Raw genomic sequence first — 20,692 nt, 5'->3', positions numbered from 1 at the left:
GGAAAACAAATGACGACCGGGACACAGGGAGTATAAATGACGACCGCAACACTCAAAGTGAAATTACAGACTGGGACACCGGGACACAAATGACGACCGAGCCACAGGGAATATAAATGACGATCGGGACACAAGGACACAACTACAACGGGGACGCCGGTGGGCACAGAGGGATATATAAGTGACGACAGGGACACAGGGAATGTTCGATTAGCAATCACCATCAACAATGCTCAAGGGCAATCATTAGAATAATGAGGTATAGATCTGAATACACATTGTTTTTCCCATGGACAATTATATATTGCATGTTCAAGAGTCGGTAAACATGACAATCTATTTATGTGCACAAACAATAGGACAGCCAAGAATGTTGTATATTCGCAAGTTTTACGTAGTTAAGAACATGTTAAACCTGTGAATAGAGATAGATATAAATATATGTTTTTAACTACGTAAAACATGCGAATATACAACATTCTTCGCTGTCCCATTGTCTGTGCATATAAATAGATTGTCAGGTTTACTGACTCTTGAACATGCAACATATAATTGTCCATGGGAAAAACAATCCGTATTCAGATCTATACCTCATTATTCTAATGATGTGTCCCTGTGTCCCGGTCGTCATTTATATTCCCTGTGTCCCGGTCGTCATTTGTGTCCCGGTGTCCCAGTTTGTAATTTCTCTTTGAGTGTCCCGGTCGTCATTTATATTCCCTGTGTCCCGGTGTCCCGGTCGTCATTTGTGTCCCGGTGTCCCGGTCTGTAATTTCTATTCGAACAATCCCTGTGTCCCGGTCGTAATTTATATATCCCGCCTGTGCCACCGGCGTCCCCGTTGTAGTTGTGTCCCTGTGTCCCGGTCGTCATTTATATTCCCTGTGTCCCGGTCGTGATTTGTGTCCGGGTGTCCCAGTCTGTAATTTCTCTTTGAGGTTCCCGGTCGTCACTTATATTCCCTCTGTCTCGGTCGTCATTTGTGTCCCGGTCTGTAATTTCTCTTTGAGTGTTTTTTCTTTTTAGTTTTTTTTTAGTTTTTTACCTTTTTTCTTTTTTCAGTTTTCTTTTTCTTCTTTATTTTTCAGCGTCACTATGAAGTACATATCGACGAACCTTTGTTTTTTTAACTTAAATCTGGTAGGCATTGATGACCTTATCCAAGTCAAAATCCCAAACCCAATCATCATCGCTATAATTTTCAGTTTTGATATGTTTTGACTCTTGCTGTCCAGGTGGATTTTCATCTAACTGCTCGGTTTTGCGTTCTTTAGCCGCAAGCCTGTTTTCTTGCTGTTCTTGTGATTCCTCGGAACGCTTTCTTTTCTTACTTTCTCTATCAGCAGCAAGTTTTTTGGCATAAACTCTTTGAGCAGCTTCCTCGGCTGTTGCCATTGTAGGTTCTTCAGTCATTTTACCTGACAGAGAGGGGGCCTGACAGATCACGTGACAATTGAGCTTTACGAACATATCAACAATCAAATAGATTGCTTCATTGGATAATTTCACTTAACTTGGTGCTATTATTAGTATAGGGGTGGGTGCAGTGAAGATATAAAAGGTAATATAACCATGGTAAGAGATATTTTTTGCAGTTGAAAAAGGTTTGGAAGACTAGAAAGATGCGTCTATGAACTAATATTAGAATATTTGAAGCTAAAGTAATGTCTGTGGTTAAGCATGGCTTTGAAATGTGGATGCTTTTAAAGCCTGAGGAAGATCTGTTAATATTTTCGAAACGAATTGTCAAAGGATAGCTTTAGATACTCGCAAGGCCGTATTCAGCGGAGGGGTTTGAATTTTCCCCTCCCGAAAACGTTTGTCCGACTCGTAAAAACGTAATAAAATGCATAATAACACATTTGGATTTGCTTAAAAAAAATTCGCCCTGGGTACTTTTTCGACTTACCATATATCTTACAGTAGCCTAAGCTGTAATAAAATATGAATTGATTATAATTTTTTAGTGACACGATTAAAGAACGGTTAGTATGGCTAGACCGTGTTTTACAATTGAAGGATTACAGATAGGAAAAGATCGTGCTTTTGGGCCATCAATCTATCTTGGGCCAAAGGATAAGCATGCCACCAATGAATACTGTCACGTAATTGTTACCTTTATCTTTCAGAACATGTGTAACGTCTTGATTTGATTCACGTCATGTCGTGACGTCATGATTGACTTTTCTTGATTGACAATATGAAGCCTATCTGTAGGAAAAACGGCTAGGGCCAGTAAACGACGTCAACATTACGGTTATATTGATAGTAAATTGGAGTTACTGGTAACAGTTCTTTTTATATAGCGACACACCTTTGAAATTTTTATTTTCGTTCAAACTTGATACAAATAAACCTCCCTAAATTGAACTAGTCTTTTCATTGGCATTTTTTTTCTGTACCAGCCAGAATTCCTACTCTGCAAACGATTACCACTTTCTTCATCTATCTACTAATTTCTCCTTCCAGTGTCCAAGAGGTTGTCAAGCTTGATTTTTTGTTTAGCTTTGCCTTCATTTTTTCTAACCTCCTAATTCTTTATAACAATATTGCGCTGAGGGAAAGCTGTTGAAGATTGAAGAAAAATCCTACGAACCCTACGAATACCCTACGAACATTTAAATACCCTACGAACATTTGACCTCTTTTTTGTTCAAGCGTGGCCCGAGTATACATCTTGAATTTACTTACCCCCCCTCCCACCCTTAATCTTGGATGCCTCAGAAATGGCTTTTACCAAGATTCGTCAGGTATGACAGGATTTTGACTGGGTGGCTAATTAAGAACAGTATACCCTTATTCTGCTTCTTTTATCATATTCTATCGAGTATAGCCTCAAATTCTACTGTGCTCATTTTCTATTTCAATAATTACATTTTATACTCCTGTCATACTCTGCATATTCTCACATGATTTTTTCCCATATTCTATCGTGGGACCAAAAAGGTCATGGTGTAACTTCTTCTTTATTTTGTATTGATTGTTAGGGAGACACTTTCGCATAACCTCATCAACGGGAATCAAATTCCGGGGTTATCGAGTCTTGTACTTGTTTCGCAATTATTCCATCCAGGTCTAAGACTCCAGTCCCAATACGGGAGCAAACACCACTAAGGGCACAAGAGATGATATTAGACGTGTTTTTGTCTCTATTAAAGAAGGGGAAAGAGAGGGGGATTCAAAAGTGTATACAGTATGAAAAAAATGAGAGGCCCTGATTCTGATTACCTCCGTTACTTGTGAACAGCTATTCGATTATTAAGAAGTTTATCATGCGATATATATTTGACGAATCAGACTCCGGAACAAAAAATAGATATACAATTATACAAAGCGATAGAAAATAAAAGAAGAGAGCACATAAAGAACTGGTCCCATAATTTTTAATTTTTAGACTATTGTCGTTTCGGTTCTAAGCGTTGAGAAAGTCCTGTTAATATCCTTTGGTTGTCAATAACTCGAAGATTGCGAAGATAATTTTGAACCTCCATTTCACTACGTGGCTTTGGTGGTTGACTTACTGAAAAAGAAAATTTAATTAAAGCAAACAGCGAAGGAAACGATAGCTGCCCTATACTTCCGTGTTACAAAATACTCGTTAATTCTATCGGTTTGCTTTGCGAAAATTTTTGCAGGCGATAAACTTTATGTCTGTAGGGTATACCATAAAGAAAAGCCAAATAACCTCATTTTCTGTTGCAAATGCACGGACCACTAATTATGAATCACAAATCTAGACTAACAAGGAAATGTAATTTCCGGAGAGATAAATATCTTCACCTTTTTGAAACCTGATTGGTTCTTCTGTGGGAAATACTAAGCCAGTAAAAAGAACGGATACTTTTTAAGTCATAATTATTTTTTAGTAATTGTTCTGTTTCTATGTATTTGAACTTAGATAAGGGCAGAAAAACACACAAACAAAAGGACGAATTAGAGAGTTGACAAAGAAATTGTGAGAAAAGTGTCAAAAGCGAAGAAGATAGAGACTTTGTGTTCTAAATCACAGAGAAAATAAAGAATTATCGGGAGGGAGACAATGAAAGGAATAAGATAGAGAAAGCGGAAAAATACGGAGGAAGACAGGAGGGGGTTGAACATATAACGAGAGTGTGAGGGGGAGAGAGAAGGAGCTACATAGGGAGAGAGAGGGGGAGGGGTGAGAGAGAGAGACGGTTGAAGGAAGGGCCTAAAAATAGCCTTCTCATTGTAACAATATTTGGATCTTTACAAAGGATCGTTGGAGCAAAACCAATAAAATGTTCCTTAAAAAAGGATATTTTCTTTTTATATCTAAACATTTCTTTGAGATTATGAGGTTACAATAATGAAGATTAATTGGCCGATATATTTTTCATCTGCTGAATTAAAGAACGAAGGGAACGAGAGAATTAACTTATATTAGTTGAATTTTTTTTCACAGAATTCACATCTAGAAGGATAAGTGCAAACAAGCTTAACTTACTTAACAAAAATACAGCCAATGCAGAAGTACACGCTAGGAGAGTTCAAGTTTTTTTTTTAAATCTGTAGTTATCTGTTATTTAATAATTTTTTCCTTTGTGTTCTTCGATCTGGGGGAGGGGGGCAGCTGTAGCATACCAGTCATCAAAGGAATTTGGAAAGTGGCTAACCAAATTAAATAATAATTAAGTTTGGCCCCTTTTTATTGCTAAAATTCTATAATTCTGAATGGCACCCTTTCCACCTTCAAAAACAATTTATATCCGAAAGGGCCAGATAGACTTGAAAAAATATTGTAATACTATGATGAAACCATAGTGTAATGGTCATTCAGTTTAGAATAATACTGCATTACTATGCTAAAACCAAACTAAAAATAAAAGGCTGTCTCGGGGAAATAATTTCCGACCCCAAGTTACACAAAATGTTATGTTTAAGTAATTATCAGCCACAAGTCAGCCAGAGTAAGGTGCTGTTTTTGGCTGCAAAACACGTTAGATAAACCATTTTTTTTTTTTTTTTTATTGAAATTAAAGAGTAGTGTTGAAATTCTAAGAGAGCATATTTCTATTAATAATTGATGTTAAATAAATAAAAATAAGCCTCTTAGAGAGTAGATATGATACCAGAAATGCTGACTATTTACTCCTAAGCCATCTTATCAAAATACAACAGATCAGCCCGTCCTTTATAAAAAAAAGCTTATAAATGGAAATAAAGAATTCAATAATAAAAAAACCTGGAAATCTTTTTAGATGATTAGATAAAAAGTTAAAAAATAAAAAATAAAGAATGAAATAAGGATTAAAACTAACAGCAATTACACCGCATATTAGGGGGGATGTCAACTCTAACATTGTAGATAAGGGCTTCAAACCTCTACGACACCGTTCTCTTTTATGTTAAATTTGATGGCTGAATTTCCATCAAGATCAGTCGTCTTTTCAGGGGGTATCCCCCCCCCTTCTTAAAAATCAAGCAAATTTCCCCGGCTTTTAAATTTTGGTTGTTTTAAAATTGATGAATTTAAAACGTTTAAAATTACCATTTTTATAATCATGATTTCTTTGATTTATATAGTTTTATCAACACCTTTTTTATGGTTTTGTGAACTTTTAGCGCGAGTCGCTCCTGGCTTACAGGTCATCAGCATCTGTTCGATTGATATTTGGACGCTTTGCGTTCAAAGCCCAATAAACTCAACAAGGTTAAGTTACATTGTTATAGTTGAAACATAAATATATAAGGGTTTCTAAGAGACTTGGTATAAAAAGGACCTTATGTCTACTGATCCACAATTTTCCATTAAAGTAAATTACGCTACTGTAGATTGAGTTTAAACATGGTGCTAATATCATAGCATCTCCGGATTTGTCCAGAGGAATTAATTCAGATTGTTTAAAAAATATTGGGGTACAAATGCACATTTTTCGTATTTTGCCCGATTCCCAGTAAGGAAAATCTCCCAGTACCTCCTAAGGAAATGAACTGCGCCCTTATAATCAAATGTAAATACAAACTTAAATAGTTGAGATCCTCTACAGAATTAAGTGTCCAGAGGGTCTGATGAAGTATATGCCCTGTCATCTTATACCCAAATTCTATGTTCCTCGAAATATTTCTTGTATACTCAGGTTAACAGCTTACAGTCAACCGAGGAGGGTAATCTCTGTCATCGGTCCAAATGGACCCTCCCCTCCAGATTAATTGACAAATGGTAAATTTTTAAATTCTATAAATTCAAAGTTTAATTATTAATTTTGACCCCGCCACCCTTCCATGAAAAATAACCCGACGCCTTGTAAGCTTTTGTACCAGTGTTTTGATAGTCAAAGTGAACAACTTCTGTAGACTTACACAGTTGACGTCCCCTACAGAATCTAAGTGTTCTGAGTGTCTGAGCGAGTAGATGCATTTTCTCAAAATTGATTAGGCCGGAGGCTTCTTGAACAGTAGAATTTCCATCGTTTGTGAAGGTCATGTCTAAAATAGAGTTCACAGATTATCACACATACAATATGTCTATATAATTATTGGTTGTTTTATTTTTCAGTATACAGTAAGTCTTCTAACAAATAGGTTTATCATATCCCAACCATGGGCGCCTATAAGGGGAGCAGGGGCACCAGCCCCCTGGCTGCATGACGCTGCCTTATATTTTTGTATATTTGTTTTGAAATTTCTACTATGCAGTATTGAAAATGCCGCATAAACCACGTAAGCCCCCTCCTCCCCCCAAAAAACACTTTGAAATGTTTTATATATTTTTGTCACACTTTGTGGTCCGTTTAGAACTGTGGTATATATGACAATCCTTCAGTTGGAATATAGAAAGACCTGCCTTTTATTCTAAAGGATTTATCAAAGACTAAAAAGATTGAAATAACAATAAAAAGAAGTAATACAAGCTTCTATCTCCAAATGGACTTAAAGTTGAAAAAATGTTTTTTAAAATACTATTCAGAAAAAAATATAAAACAATTTTGAAGCTAAAATGAAAATGTAGGACCACCATGATATATTTGTTACTATTCAAAGTTACTTGTTACTATTTGTTACTATCTATATATATAAAAATAAGTTGTCTGTCTGTGTGTCTGTCTGTGGATCAGGTGACGTCATGTTTCTGTGTTGACTGACGTCAAGAAATAAGTTGTCGTCATTTTTGCTTTGACGGTGACGTCATTCAAGATATTTAAGACATATGTTCACGGAGAAATCTGTTAATGTTTAAGTTTATAATGACTGATGAACTTACCATGGCAAAAGCCGATGAAGATGCTCAAAGAGTCTATGCCAAAAAACTTTCTGCTGATAGAGAAAGTCAGAACAGAAAGCGTGCCGAGGAATCAAAAGAACAGCAAGGAAACAGGCTTGAGGCTTATAGAGAAAGAAAGAACAGAAAGCGTGCCGAGGAATCAAAAGAACAGCAAGGAAACAGGCTTGAGGCTGATAGAGAAAGAAAGAACAGAAAGTGTGCCGAGGAATCAAAAGAACAGCAAGGAAACAGGCTTGAGGCTGAAAGAGAAAAAAAGAACAGAAAGCGTGCCGAGGAACTACCAGAGCAAAGCGGAAGCAGACTTGCTGCTAAAAGAGAAAGTGAAAAAAGAAGGCGTGCCGAGGAATTACAAGAACAGCAAGAAATCAGGCTTGCTGCTGATAGAGAAAGTAACAAAAGAAAGCTTGCCGAGGAATCACAAGAACAGCAAGAAATCAGGCTTGCTGCTGATAGAGAAAGTAAGAAAAGAAAGCGTGCCGAGGAATCAGAGCAACCTGAAAGTTATCGCCTGGCATTCAGGTACAACCCAGTCGATGATAATAGCTTGAGTAGATGTGTTCAAATCGGGACAATGTCTAAAATTTGTCCCTATTGCAAGGCCTTGAAATTCAATGGTGAAACAATGGGAATGTGTTGCGCCTCAGGAAAAGTTAAACTTCCTCTATTGGCTGCACCACCAGAGCCATTGAAGACGAATGAATGCTTGCCTGAAAAATTCTAATTTATGGGCATACGTAAAACTATTAAAATTAACTACAAATATGCGTGTCCGATTGCAAAACGATGACTCTGGTCAAACATTTTCAGATCAATTGCTGACAATTGGAAACGGAAAGCTCCCAGTAGACTCAATTTCAGGACGTATACAAATACCTGCTGATTTCTGTAATTTAGTGACGTCCAAAAATGAATTGACTGAAAAAGTATTTCCGAATATTCTAAAAAATTATAAAAATAATAAATGGCTAAGTGAAAGAGCGATTCTCACACCCAAAAATATAGACGTCCACGAAATCAACAATATTGTTTTGACCAAGATTCGAGACCAGGCAGTCCTTTACAAGTCAGTCGACACAGTTTTGGAACCAAATGAAGCGGTTAATTATCCATCTGAATTTTTAAATTCCATAGATCTTTCAGGGTTTCCACCACACGTGCTACAACTAAAAATAGGTGTAACAATAATACTTTTAAGAAATATAAACCCACCAAAGCTTTGCAATGGCACTCGACTTGCCGTAAAAAAAAAAACAATGGAAAACCTAATAGAGGCCACAATCTTGACAGGGCCTTTTGAGGGTGAGGCTGTTCTTATTCCTCGCATTCCCATGATTCCAACGGATCTGCCTTTTCAATTTAAAAGATTGCAATTCCCAATTCGATTAGCATTTGCAATCACCATTAACAAAGCTCAAGGTCAATCATTAGAAAAATGTGGTATAGATCTTAATACTGATTGTTTTTCCCATGGACAATTGGACGTTGCATGTTCGAGGGTCGGTAAACCTGACAATCTATTTATATGCAGCGACACTTGGACAGCGAAGAATGTTGTATATTCGCAAGTTTGACGCAGTTAATTTGTATTGTATCTATCTATCTATCTATCTATATAAAAACGAGTTGTGTGTATGCATGTTTGTTTGTTTGTAAAAAGAGCGTTTGCATATGATGTCATTATTAGTACATACGGCTTTGTATATGCAGAGACAATGGGAAAGCCAAGAATGTTGTATATTCGAAATTTTTACGTAGTTTAACTCCTGCAGACGAAATGAATGCTTGCCTAAAAAATTCTAATTTATGGGCACACGTAAAAATGTTAAAATTAACTACAAATATGCGTGTCCAATTGCAAAACGATGACTCTGGTCAAACAGTAGACTCAATTTCAGGACGTATACAACTACCTGCTGATTTCTGTAATTTAGTGACGTCCAAAAATGAATTGATTGAAAAAGTATTTCCGAATATTCTAAAAAATTATAAAAATAATAAATGGCTAAGTGAAAGAGCGATTCTCGCACCCAAGAATATAGACGTCCACGAAATCAACAATATTGTTTTGACCAAGATTCGAGACCAGGCAGTCCTTTACAAGTCAGTCGACACAGTTTTGGAACCAAATGAAGCGGTTAATTATCCATCTGAATTTTTAAATTCCATAGATCCTTCAGGGTTTCCACCACACGTGCTACAACTAAAAATAGGCGTACCAATAACACTTTTAAGAAATATCAACCCACCAAAGCTTTGCAATGGCACGCGACTTGCCGTAAAAAAAAACAATGGAAAACCTAATAGAGGCCACAATCTTGACAGGGCCTTATGAGGGTGAGGCTGTTCTTATTCCTCGCATTCCCATGATTCCAACGGATCTGCTTTTTCAATTTAAAAGATTGCAATTCCCAATTCGATTAGCATTTGCCATCACCATTAACAAAGCTCAAGGTCAATCATTAGAAAAATGTGGTATAGATCTTAATACTGATTGTTTTTCCCATGGACAATTGTACGTTGCATGTTCGAGGGTCGGTAAACCTGAAAATCTGTTTATATGCAGCGACACTTGGACAGCGAAGAATGTTGTATATTCGCAAGTTTGACGCAGTTAATTTGTATTGTATCTATCTATCTATCTATCTATATAAAAACGAGTTGTGTGTATGCATGTTTGTTTGTTTGTAAAAAGAGCGTTTGCATATGATGTCATTATTAGTACATACGGCTTTGTATATGCAGAGACAATGGGAAAGCCAAGAATGTTGTATATTCGAAATTTTTACGTAGTTTAACTCCTGCAGACGAAATGAATGCTTGCCTAAAAAATTCTAATTTATGGGCACACGTAAAAATGTTAAAATTAACTACAAATATGCGTGTCCAATTGCAAAACGATGACTCTGGTCAAACAGTAGACTCAATTTCAGGACGTATACAACTACCTGCTGATTTCTGTAATTTAGTGACGTCCAAAAATGAATTGATTGAAAAAGTATTTCCGAATATTCTAAAAAATTATAAAAATAATAAATGGCTAAGTGAAAGAGCGATTCTCGCACCCAAGAATATAGACGTCCACGAAATCAACAATATTGTTTTGACCAGGATTCGAGACCAGGCAGTCCTTTACAAGTCAGTCGACACAGTTTTGGAACCAAATGAAGCGGTTAATTATCCATCTGAATTTTTAAATTCCATAGATCCTTCAGGGTTTCCACCACACGTGCTACAACTAAAAATAGGCGTACCAATAACACTTTTAAGAAATATCAACCCACCAAAGCTTTGCAATGGCACGCAACTTGCCGTAAAAAAAACAATGGAAAACCTAATAGAGGCCACAATCTTGACAGGGCCTTATGAGGGTGAGGCTGTTCTTATTCCTCGCATTCCCATGATTCCAACGGATCTGCTTTTTCAATTTAAAAGATTGCAATTCCCAATTCGATTAGTATTTGCAATCACCATTAACAAAGCTCAAGGTCAATCATTAGAAAAATGTGGTATAGATCTTATTACTGATTGTTTTTCCCATGGACAATTGTACGTTGCATGTTCGAGGGTCGGTAAACCTGACAATGTATTTATATGCAGCGACAATTGGACAACGAAGAATGTTGTATATTCGCAAGTTTTACGCAGTTAATTTGTATTGTATCTATCTATCTATCTATCTATATAAAAACGAGTTGTGTGGATGCATGTTTGTTTGTTTGTAAAAGGAGCGTTTGCATATGTTGTCATTATTAGTACATACGGCTTTGTATATGCAGAGACAATGGGAAAGCCAAGAATGTTGTATATTCGCAATTTTTACGTAGTTTGAAACACATATATAAATCTATCTATATTCACAGGTGGGACACAGGGACACAACTACAATGGCGCATAACTAATATGGCGCGTAACGACTTACGCGCGCGGGGGGGCTTGGGGGGGCGCGAAGCGCCCCACCAACTAGGTGTTAGGGTGGCGCGAAGCGCCACCCCAACAGCTAGTTCTATTATATATTTCTTACTTTTACTATTTGTTACTATTCCATGATTGTTACTTTTCAGAAACGTCTTTCTACGTCATGAGTGCCATGTAGCTTCATTTTCGTCTTGAATTTCGCAGTTTTCTGAGTAGTAGGAAAATTAGAGCAAGGGCGGATCAATCGGGGCCATAGATAAGTGTATAAGGCTTGCAATTCAAAGAGAATATTTAGTATAAATCCTAAAATGGCAGAAGAAACAGCCGAGGAATCAAATCGTGCGAGAAGTTTTAGTATAAATCCTACAATGGCAGAAGAAACAGCCAAGGAAGCGGCTCAAAGAGATAATGCCAAAAGGCTTGCGGCTAAAGAAAGCAAAACCGCGCAGTAAGATGAAAATCAACCTGGACAGCGAGAATCAAAACGGAAAATAATAGCGATGATGATTCGGTTTGGGATTTTCACTTGGATAAGGTCATCTCTGCCTGCCAGATTTTAGTAAAAAAAAAACAAAGGTTCGGTGATATGTATTTTATAGTGACGAAAGACAAGCCAAGGTAAAACAAACCAAACAACTTGAAAGTGATATCGATGATATAAAAAAAAAAAAACGACGTTGAAAGGACAATCGTTTCCCAGTTGCAACATCTTTTTCACAAAAATAATAATTTAGTGCTTCTTTTCAAAACAGCAATTGAATTGATGCCTACTGATATACATAAAATTGTTATCACTTTAATATTAAATTGATAAATCCAGCCACTAACAAAGAAATGGATGAGAAATGCAGCGCAATGAAATATTATCCCTATAGATTTATGATTTGTCATTGATTACATTTGCATATAATCCATCTCAGGAATAGATACAACAGCTTTTACATCCTGGGGTTTCTCTTTATTGTTCGCATGATTGCCACTGCAACGGGAACAGCGAGTAGCGTTTTTACAGTCCTTAGCAGCGTGACCGTACTCTTGGCACTGAAAACACCTCATTCTTTTACTTAGCACAATGTTATTATTCCGTTAAAAATGAAATGCTTTTTCACGAAAAGATATGAGAAATTAAACAATGATAAGCAACGGATAAACTAAATTCGAATTGATTATCAAGATAAGCTTAAAACAATCTGAATTTTTGTAGGACATAGAACCTTTTTTTCTCCATCCTAAAATACATCCCTCCCCTTGCCTCACAAGTTTCAACAAGATCGAAACTCTTCAGTACAAAGGTTGGAGAATGCACATAGCTTCTGTATGTCATCACTATTGTCTCCCATTGGTCAAATACTCTTGACACGTCAGTTTGAAGCCTAAGGTGAGAGTTGGGTAGAATTGGAGATTTCACATGCACATCTTGGTCCTCGAATTACACAGAGTTGAAGCTTTTGATAAATTCCTACTAAAAAAGGTGTCAATTGCCTGTAGCGCTTCTAGAGATTTAGTGTTAGGGGCGTTTTAACTGAAACTCTCGTTATATATATCAAACTTAATGGGTTTTCCTTTGTTGTTTAATAAGATTAAATTCCCTTCTAATGTTCAATAAGATTCTTTCAACTTTTTCAGTTTATCATACATTTCATATTCCTTTGGTGTCTTGTGGGATAACATTTCAATGAAAACTCCTTTTTTCATTTATCATACTCAAATGGCTTTTCACCGGCATGGATTAGTGAGGTCCTAGTCCTGAATAAAATCCTGCTTGCACATGCCACGCTTGAATGGCTTCTCACCTGTATAAATCCTTATATGATTAGTGTGGCAAACATTCTGAATAAGACCTCACTCACATATTTCACACTTGAATGGCTTTTCACCGGTGTGGATCCCCATGTGTGTAGTGAGGTTCCTTTGTTACTAATACCTCACTCATCGGTGTGGATACTCATGGGTGTAGTGATGTCACCGTTAGTAATGAAACCTTGTTTACATATGTCACACTTGAATGACTTTTCACCGGTGTGGATCCTCATGTGTCTAGTGAGGTCGTGATTCCTACTAAAACGTCGATCACACATGTCACACTTGAATGGATTTTCACCGGTGTGGATCTTCATATGTGTAGTGAGGTTGCCGCTCTGACTAAAACCTTGCTCACATATGTCACACTTAAATGGCTTTTCACTGGTGTGGATCCTCATGTGTCTAGTGAGGTCACTGTTCCCACTAAAACCTCGCTTACAAACGTCACACTTGAATGGCTTTTCACCAGTGTGGATCCTCATGTGCGTATTGAGGTTGTAATTCCTACTAAAACGTCGATCACACATGTCACACTTGAATGGATTTTCACCGATATGAGTCTTAATGTGTGTAGTGAGGTTGCTATTAAGACTAAAACTTCGCTTACATACGTCACACTCGAATGGCTTTTCACCGGTGTGGATCCTCATGTGTCTAGTGAGGTCACCGTTCCTGCTAAAACTTCGCTTACAAACGTCACACTTGAATGGCTTTTCACCGGTGTGGATCTTCATATGTGTAGTGAGGTTGCCGCTCGGACTAAAACCTTGCTCACATATGTCACACTTAAATGGCTTTTCACCGGTGTGGATCCTCATGTGTCTAGTGAGGTCACTGTTCCTACTAAAACCTCGCTTACATATGCCGCAATAGAATTGCTTTTTACAAGTAAGAACACAATCTTGAAAGTCCATATTACTATTACTATTATAAATAACATATTACTAAGTCGCAAGCCTCAGATCCCAAAATTTTTTTTGGACTCTCTACTAAATAATAATCTATTTATTTTTCTTAATAACCATAATCTTACCTTGAAAAACACAAGAATTAGGAAACAGAATATTTCAAATAATTTTGCATTTTAAAATTCTCCACTTGCCACTTACCATTTACTTTTAAAGTAGCAAACTCCAAATGAGTCAGATTTGTTTGCGATTCTTTCCTCGGGCACATGGAGAGCTCTCCAGGGAACACATAGAACGTTCAAGGCCAATACTTGTAATAAACAGTTTTGTTTTTTATGGCATCTTTGACAGCTTGTACTGGATATTTTGCCACATTTTATTGACGTCGAAGAATGTGATGGCGTTGTTCTTTTAACGTAATATTCCTTTCTTTTTCATTTTTGACACACTTTAATTCTCTTTTTCCCATGTATTCTAACCCGAACTTATCTTTGCTCTTCATTTTCAATTTCAACACATTTTAAATTTTGACACAATTTCGGCATTTTCATTCGACATTCTTTCTAACACTTATCTTCAAAATCAAAAGTGAAGAACAACCAACTACACGGCTAGAAGATATGACGTCATGTGCCAACATAATTTTGAATTGAACTTTTTTGATTGAATTTTTTTTACTGAAACTAGAAAATGCTAGAAAATTAATCCTTTAAAAATAAATTTTTAGAATTAAAAACTCCTCCAAAGAGAGCAGATCCGTTCCGGTTATGTCAATCCCGTATCTAGGACTTGTGCTTATTTTTACCACCAAGTTTCAACCCGATCCCTCCATTTCAAGTGTTTTCCAAGATTTTAGGTCCTCCCCAACTCCCCCAATTTCAGCAGATCTAGTCGGGATTTATAATAAGAGCTCTGAGACAAGATGTCCTTTCAAATATCATATTTAATTAAGATCCTATCACGCGTTCGTAACTTAAAAATACTTTATTTCTTCTATTTTTTTCCGAATTAACCGAACCCCCCCCCCCCCCCAGATGGTCAAATCGCGAAAACGACTATTTCTAATTTAATTCGGTCCGATGTCTGATACGCCTGCCAAATTTCATCGTCCTAGCTTGCCTGTAAGTTCCTAAAGAAGCAAAACCGGGACAGACAGACCGACAGACCGACAGAATTTGCGACAGCTATATGTCACTTGATTAATTTAAAATGCCATAAAAACAAGGCGTTGAGGAGGGGACAACCTCAATCATATACGGAATAATTTCTGTTCGATTTAAGTTTTAATCTTGCTCCTTACTTGTGGTTAAAAAATGTATTTTTATTTTATTTAATCAGCTATTAAGGTACCTCCTTGTCAGCTAGAACCACAGTAGATAGATACATATTATGAAACAGTTCGTGGTAACGAACTGTTGTAAGGAGCGACCCGGTTTAATAGTCAAAGAAACTCTAAAAAACGAAATTCTTATACCAATAGTTACATAAAAAAACTTGGATTTTTATGCTGATTTTAAATAAATAAGTTTCATAAAATTTAGTTATAGCCATCAAAAGTTACGAATCTAAGAAAATTTGCCTTATTTTTTGAAAACTGGAAGAAGCACCCCCTAAAAATAATAAAATCTTAACGAAAAACCCAACATCAGATTCAGCGTATCAGAGAACCCTACTGTAGACGTTTTGAGCTCTTATCTACAAAACATGGAATTTAGTATTTTTACAAGAAGACCGATCACGTGTGTGTGTTTATTTTATTTTTTCCAGGGGTGATCGTATCGATCCAGTGGTCCTAGAATTTCGCAACAGGGCTCATTCTTACAGAAATTAAAAGTTCTGGTTCCCTTTTTAAGTGACCAAAAGTGGGAGGGCAATTAGGCCCCCTCCGACTCTCATTTTTTCCCAAAGTCAACGGATCAAAATTTTGAGATCACCATTTTGTTCAGCTTAGTCGATAAACCTAATAACTATGTCATTGGGGACGACATACTCCCTCACAGTTCCGGGGGAGGGGCTGCAAATTACAAACTTTGACCAGTGTTTACATTACTATGGGTTATTGGGAAGCGTTCAGACGTTTTCTGGGGGTATTTTTTTGGTTGGGGGGGGGGGGGTTCGAGGGGAAGGGGTTATATGGGAGGATCTTTCCATGGAGAAATTTGTCATGGGGGAACAGAATTTCCATGAAGGGGGCGCAGGATTTTCTAGCATTATTTAAAACAAAAAATAATGAAAAAATAAGCATGAAAAGTTTTTTCAACTGAAAACAAGGAGCAGCATTAAAACTTAAAACGAATGAAAATTGTTCCACATATGAGGGGTTCTTCTCCTTCTAAATACCTTGCTCTTTAAGTTAAATAGCTTTTATTGATTTCAACTATTTATTCTGCGGCCTTTGTGATTCAGGGGTCACTCTTAAAGAATTTTGAGCTTTATGTTAAGAGCAAGGTATCAACGAGGGGGCTAACCTCCTCATATACATAATAAAATATACGAATATAGAAGTTCGTTATTAAGTTAATTCGTAAGTTATGTATATTTCTTACTAATAAAAGTTTTCATAAGAAATTAAAAGTTCTAGCTAGCCTTTTAAGTAACCAAATGGCTAGAGTGCAACTAGGCCTCCTCCCCGACCCCTTATTATCTCAAATCCTCCGATGAAAACTAAAAGAAAACGATTTAGCCAAAAAAGAAAATAATATACAAATTTTGTTTTGATTATTCATGTGCGGAGAGGCAAAATCAAAACATCCACTAATTCAAACACGTTCAAAAACTAAATATTAAAAAACAAGGTTTTTCTCAAATGAAAGTAAGGAGCGACATAAAAGCTTAAAACGAAGAAATTGTTCCGTATATGAAAGGGGCTGTTCCCTCCTAAACATCCCGCTCTTTACACTAAAGTTTGACTCTTTCTCAAAACACTACTTTTAATAATAATAAAACACTTAAGTGTAAAGAATGGGGCGTTAAGGAGGGGACAATCCCTTTCATATACGGAATAATTTTTTCGTTTTAAGCTAAAATTTCGCTCCTTACTTTCAGTTGAAAAAAATTTGTTTTTCAATATTTAATACATTACAGAGGACCAGTTAAACACTTGTACCTTTTATGCTTGTGCTTACGCTTACACTTGGCAGGTGCTTACGCTTCTTTGGAGTCACGGAGAGAAAAGAGTCTTGTCTGGATTGCAAGGAGATAGTCTAACAGACAAAACAAAAGGAATATATGTGAAAAATAGAAAAAATGTCGAGAATCCAAATAAACGTGACCAAAAAAGACATTATATTACAGAATAGCAGTAAAAAAAATATTTAGAATTCCAAGAATTAAATTAGCAATTTGGGAAAATTAGAAAAAATAAATAAGGAAAAATTACAGACAGCTAAGAATAAATCTTGCTTTGCATATTTTCTTTTTATATTTTTAGCTTCATGAAAAATTCTTCAAAAAAAGATTATCTATGAATGAAATGTCTAGTCCCCTGGTTTGAACAGCAAGGAAAATAAAATTTTTAACATGGGTTGCACTGATATATCCTTTTCTTTTCTCCACTGCTGGTCTATCTATCTATCTATATATATATATATATATATATATATATATATATATATATATATATATATATATATATATATATATATATATATATATATATATATATATATATATATATATATATATATATATATATATATATATAGTTGTTTGTGTGTTATGTCTGTTAAAATATGTCTGGTACGCCAGATTATATCTTCTATATATTTAAAAATAAGTTGTATGTATTTCTGTGTTGAGGGTTTGCATATGACGTCTGAAAAATAAAGAAGAAAAAGAAAACAAACTAAAATGTAAAAACTGGGAATTGCATAAATATTTCGAAATATTTTGACAATAGATTAAACTAATTCGAAAACCTTAAAACATATACTTAAAAATTGAGGTTTATTATAAATTGTTGAGCCTTAGCAAGCTTGGCACGTGAAGATTTTTCCAACTGTCAATGTTATAGAATGAACATTGACAAATTAAAAAACATTGACAAAGATAGAATGTTACCAAATCCTACAACAGAAGAAACAGCCGAGGAAGCTGCTCAAAGAGTTAATGCCAAAAGGCTTGTGGCTAAAGAACACAAAACCGCGCAATTAGATGAAAATCCACCTGGACAGCGAGAGTCAAAACATATCAAAACTGAAAATGATAGCGATGATGATTGGGTTTGGGATTTTGACTTGGATAAGGTCATCAATGCTTACTAGATTTTAGTTTAAAAAACAAAAGTTCGGTGATATGTATTTACGTATAAAAAATAAAGAAGAAAAAGAAAACTGAAACTAAAAATGTAAAAACGGAATTGCATAAATATTTCAAAATATTTTGACAATAGATCAAAGTGATTCGAAAACCTTAAAACAGATACTTAAAATTTTGAGGTTTATTATAAATTGTTGAGCCTTAGCATGCCTGGCACGTGAAGATTTTTCCAACTGTCAATGTTAGAATGAACATTGACCGCCAGAATTTGCGATTGCTATATGTCACTTTGTTAATACCAAGTGCCACAAAAAGGTAAAGAACTAAAAAGCTAAAAAAGCTAAAAAAACTGAAAAAGCTACAAAACTAAAAAAATAAAAACTAAAAAAGAAACTATAATTATATCTATATATATAAAAATAAGTTGTATGTCTGTTGACTCACGTCATGTTTGTGTGTCGACTGATGTCATGTTTGTCGACTGACGTCATTATGAGGATTAAGCATTATTCCGTCATGAAGTTGTTTGTCGACTGACGTCATGTTTGTCGACTGACGAAATTACAGACTGGGACACCGGGACACAAATGACGACCGGGAAACAGGGAATATAAATGACGAACGGGACACTCAAAGAAAAATTACAGACCGGGACACCGGGACACAAATAACGACCGCGAAACAGGGAATATAAATGACGACCAGGACACAGGGACACAACTACAACGGGGACACCGGGGAGCACAGGGATATATAAATGACAACCGGGACACAGGGAATGTTCAATTAGCAATGACCATCAACAAAGCTCAAGGACAATCATTAGAATAATGAGGTATAGATCTGAATATGGATTGTTTTCCCCATGGATAATTTATATGTTGCCTGTTCAAGAGTCGGTAAACCTGAAAATCTATTTATATGCACAGACAATGGGACAGCGAAGAATGTTGTATATTCGCAAGTTTTACGTATTTGAAAACATATATATATATCTATCTATATTCACAGGTTTAGCACAGGGACACAACTAAAATGGCGCTTAACTAATATGGCACGAAAAAAGCTACAAAAATAAAAAACCTAAAAAGAAAAAAATTTCAAAAAAGTAAAAAATAACAAAGGTAAAAAACTAAAAAGAAACAAAAGCTAAAAAATAAAAAAGCTACAAAACTGAAAAAAAAGAAAAACTAAAAAAGAAGAACTAAAAAAGAAACTATATCTATATATATAGATAAGTTGTTTGTAGGCATGTTTGTTTGTTTGTGGGTTTGCATATGACGTCATTATAAGTATATAAGGCATTATAAGTCATTATAAGATGACACTACAGACCGGGACACCGGGACACAAATGACGACCGGGAGACAGGGAATATACAACTACAACGGGGACGCCGGGGGGGGGGGGCACAAGGGGATATATAAATGACGACGGAAACACATCTATCTATATTCACAGGTGGGGCACAGGGACACAACTACAATGGCGCGTAACGACTTAAGCGCGCGGGAGGCTCGGGGGGGGGGGGGGCGAAGCGCCCCCACCAGCTAGGTGTTTTGGGGTGGCACGAAGAGCCACCCCAACAGGTAGTCTTCTATATATATAAAAATAAGTTGTCTGTCTGTCTGTCGAGTGACGTCACTGTCCGCATATGACGTCTGAATTATTTCACCATATACCAATTCAAAAACGAATGTATTCAAGCCGAATTAGCAGCGTTGGTAAAGCGTTATGTTCCAGGTTCTAGGTCAGAGAGGTTCCAGGTTCGAAACTTGGCTTTAGCATTAATACAAAAGAAGAGAAAAACTAAAAAAGGTAAAAACTACAAAAAAAAAACTAAAAAAAAACTAAAAAAAAGTAAAAACTAAAAACTAAAAAAGGAAAAAACTGATAAAAACTAGAAAAAGGTAAAAGCTACAAAAAAAGAAAAAAAACTAAAAACTAATAAAAACACAAAAAAAACTAAAAAAACTAAAAACTGAAAAATAAAAAAAAAATACTAAAAAAAGGAAAAAAACTGAAAAATAAAGGAGAAAAAGAAAACTAAAAAAAATAAGAATAAATAAAAAAAACTAAAAAAGGTAAATGTATTCAAGCCAAATTAGCTGAGTTGGTAAAGCGTTATGTTTTAGGTTTTAGGTCCGAGAAGTTTTAGGTTCGAACCTTGGCTTTAGCATTAATACAAAAGAGAAAAAACTAAAAAAGGTAAAAACTACAAAACAAACTAAAAAAAATAAAAAAGGTAAAAAACTAACAACTAAAAAAGAAAAAAAAACTGAAAAAAAAACTAAAAAAAGGCAAAAACTAAAAAAAACTAAAGAGAAAAAAAACTAAAAACTAATAAAAAACAAAAAAACTAAAAAAAAATAATAAAAATAAAAATTGAAAAAAAAAACTAAAAACAGGAAAAAAACTGAAAAATAAAGGAGAAAAAGAAACTAAAAAAATAAGAATAAATAAAAAAAACTAAAAAAGGTAAGTGTATTCAAGCCGAATTAGCTGAGTTGGTAAAGTGTTATGTTCCAGGTTCTAGGTCCGAGAGGTTCCAGGTTTGAACCTTGGC

The 20,692-nt window shown here is 35.6% G+C and overlaps 1 protein-coding gene across 1 annotated transcript; it reads right to left on the bottom strand.

The window, feature by feature from the left end:
- Positions 1 to 12,035: 12,035 nt before the first annotated feature.
- On the bottom strand, positions 12,036 to 13,879 carry LOC136026531 (zinc finger protein 239-like). Its single transcript, XM_065703196.1, has one exon. It carries the CDS (start codon positions 13,873 to 13,875, stop codon positions 13,084 to 13,086), a length of 792 nt encoding a protein of 263 aa, XP_065559268.1. The 5' UTR covers positions 13,876 to 13,879; the 3' UTR covers positions 12,036 to 13,083.
- Between the last annotated feature and the right edge of the window lie 6,813 nt (positions 13,880 to 20,692).

The sequence above is a fragment of the Artemia franciscana genome, chromosome 4 (assembly GCF_032884065.1).
Source record: "Artemia franciscana chromosome 4, ASM3288406v1, whole genome shotgun sequence".
Lineage (NCBI taxonomy): Eukaryota > Metazoa > Arthropoda > Branchiopoda > Anostraca > Artemiidae > Artemia > Artemia franciscana.
Note: the sequence above shows the minus strand (reverse complement) of the source record. Positions and strands in the feature narration are given on the sequence as shown.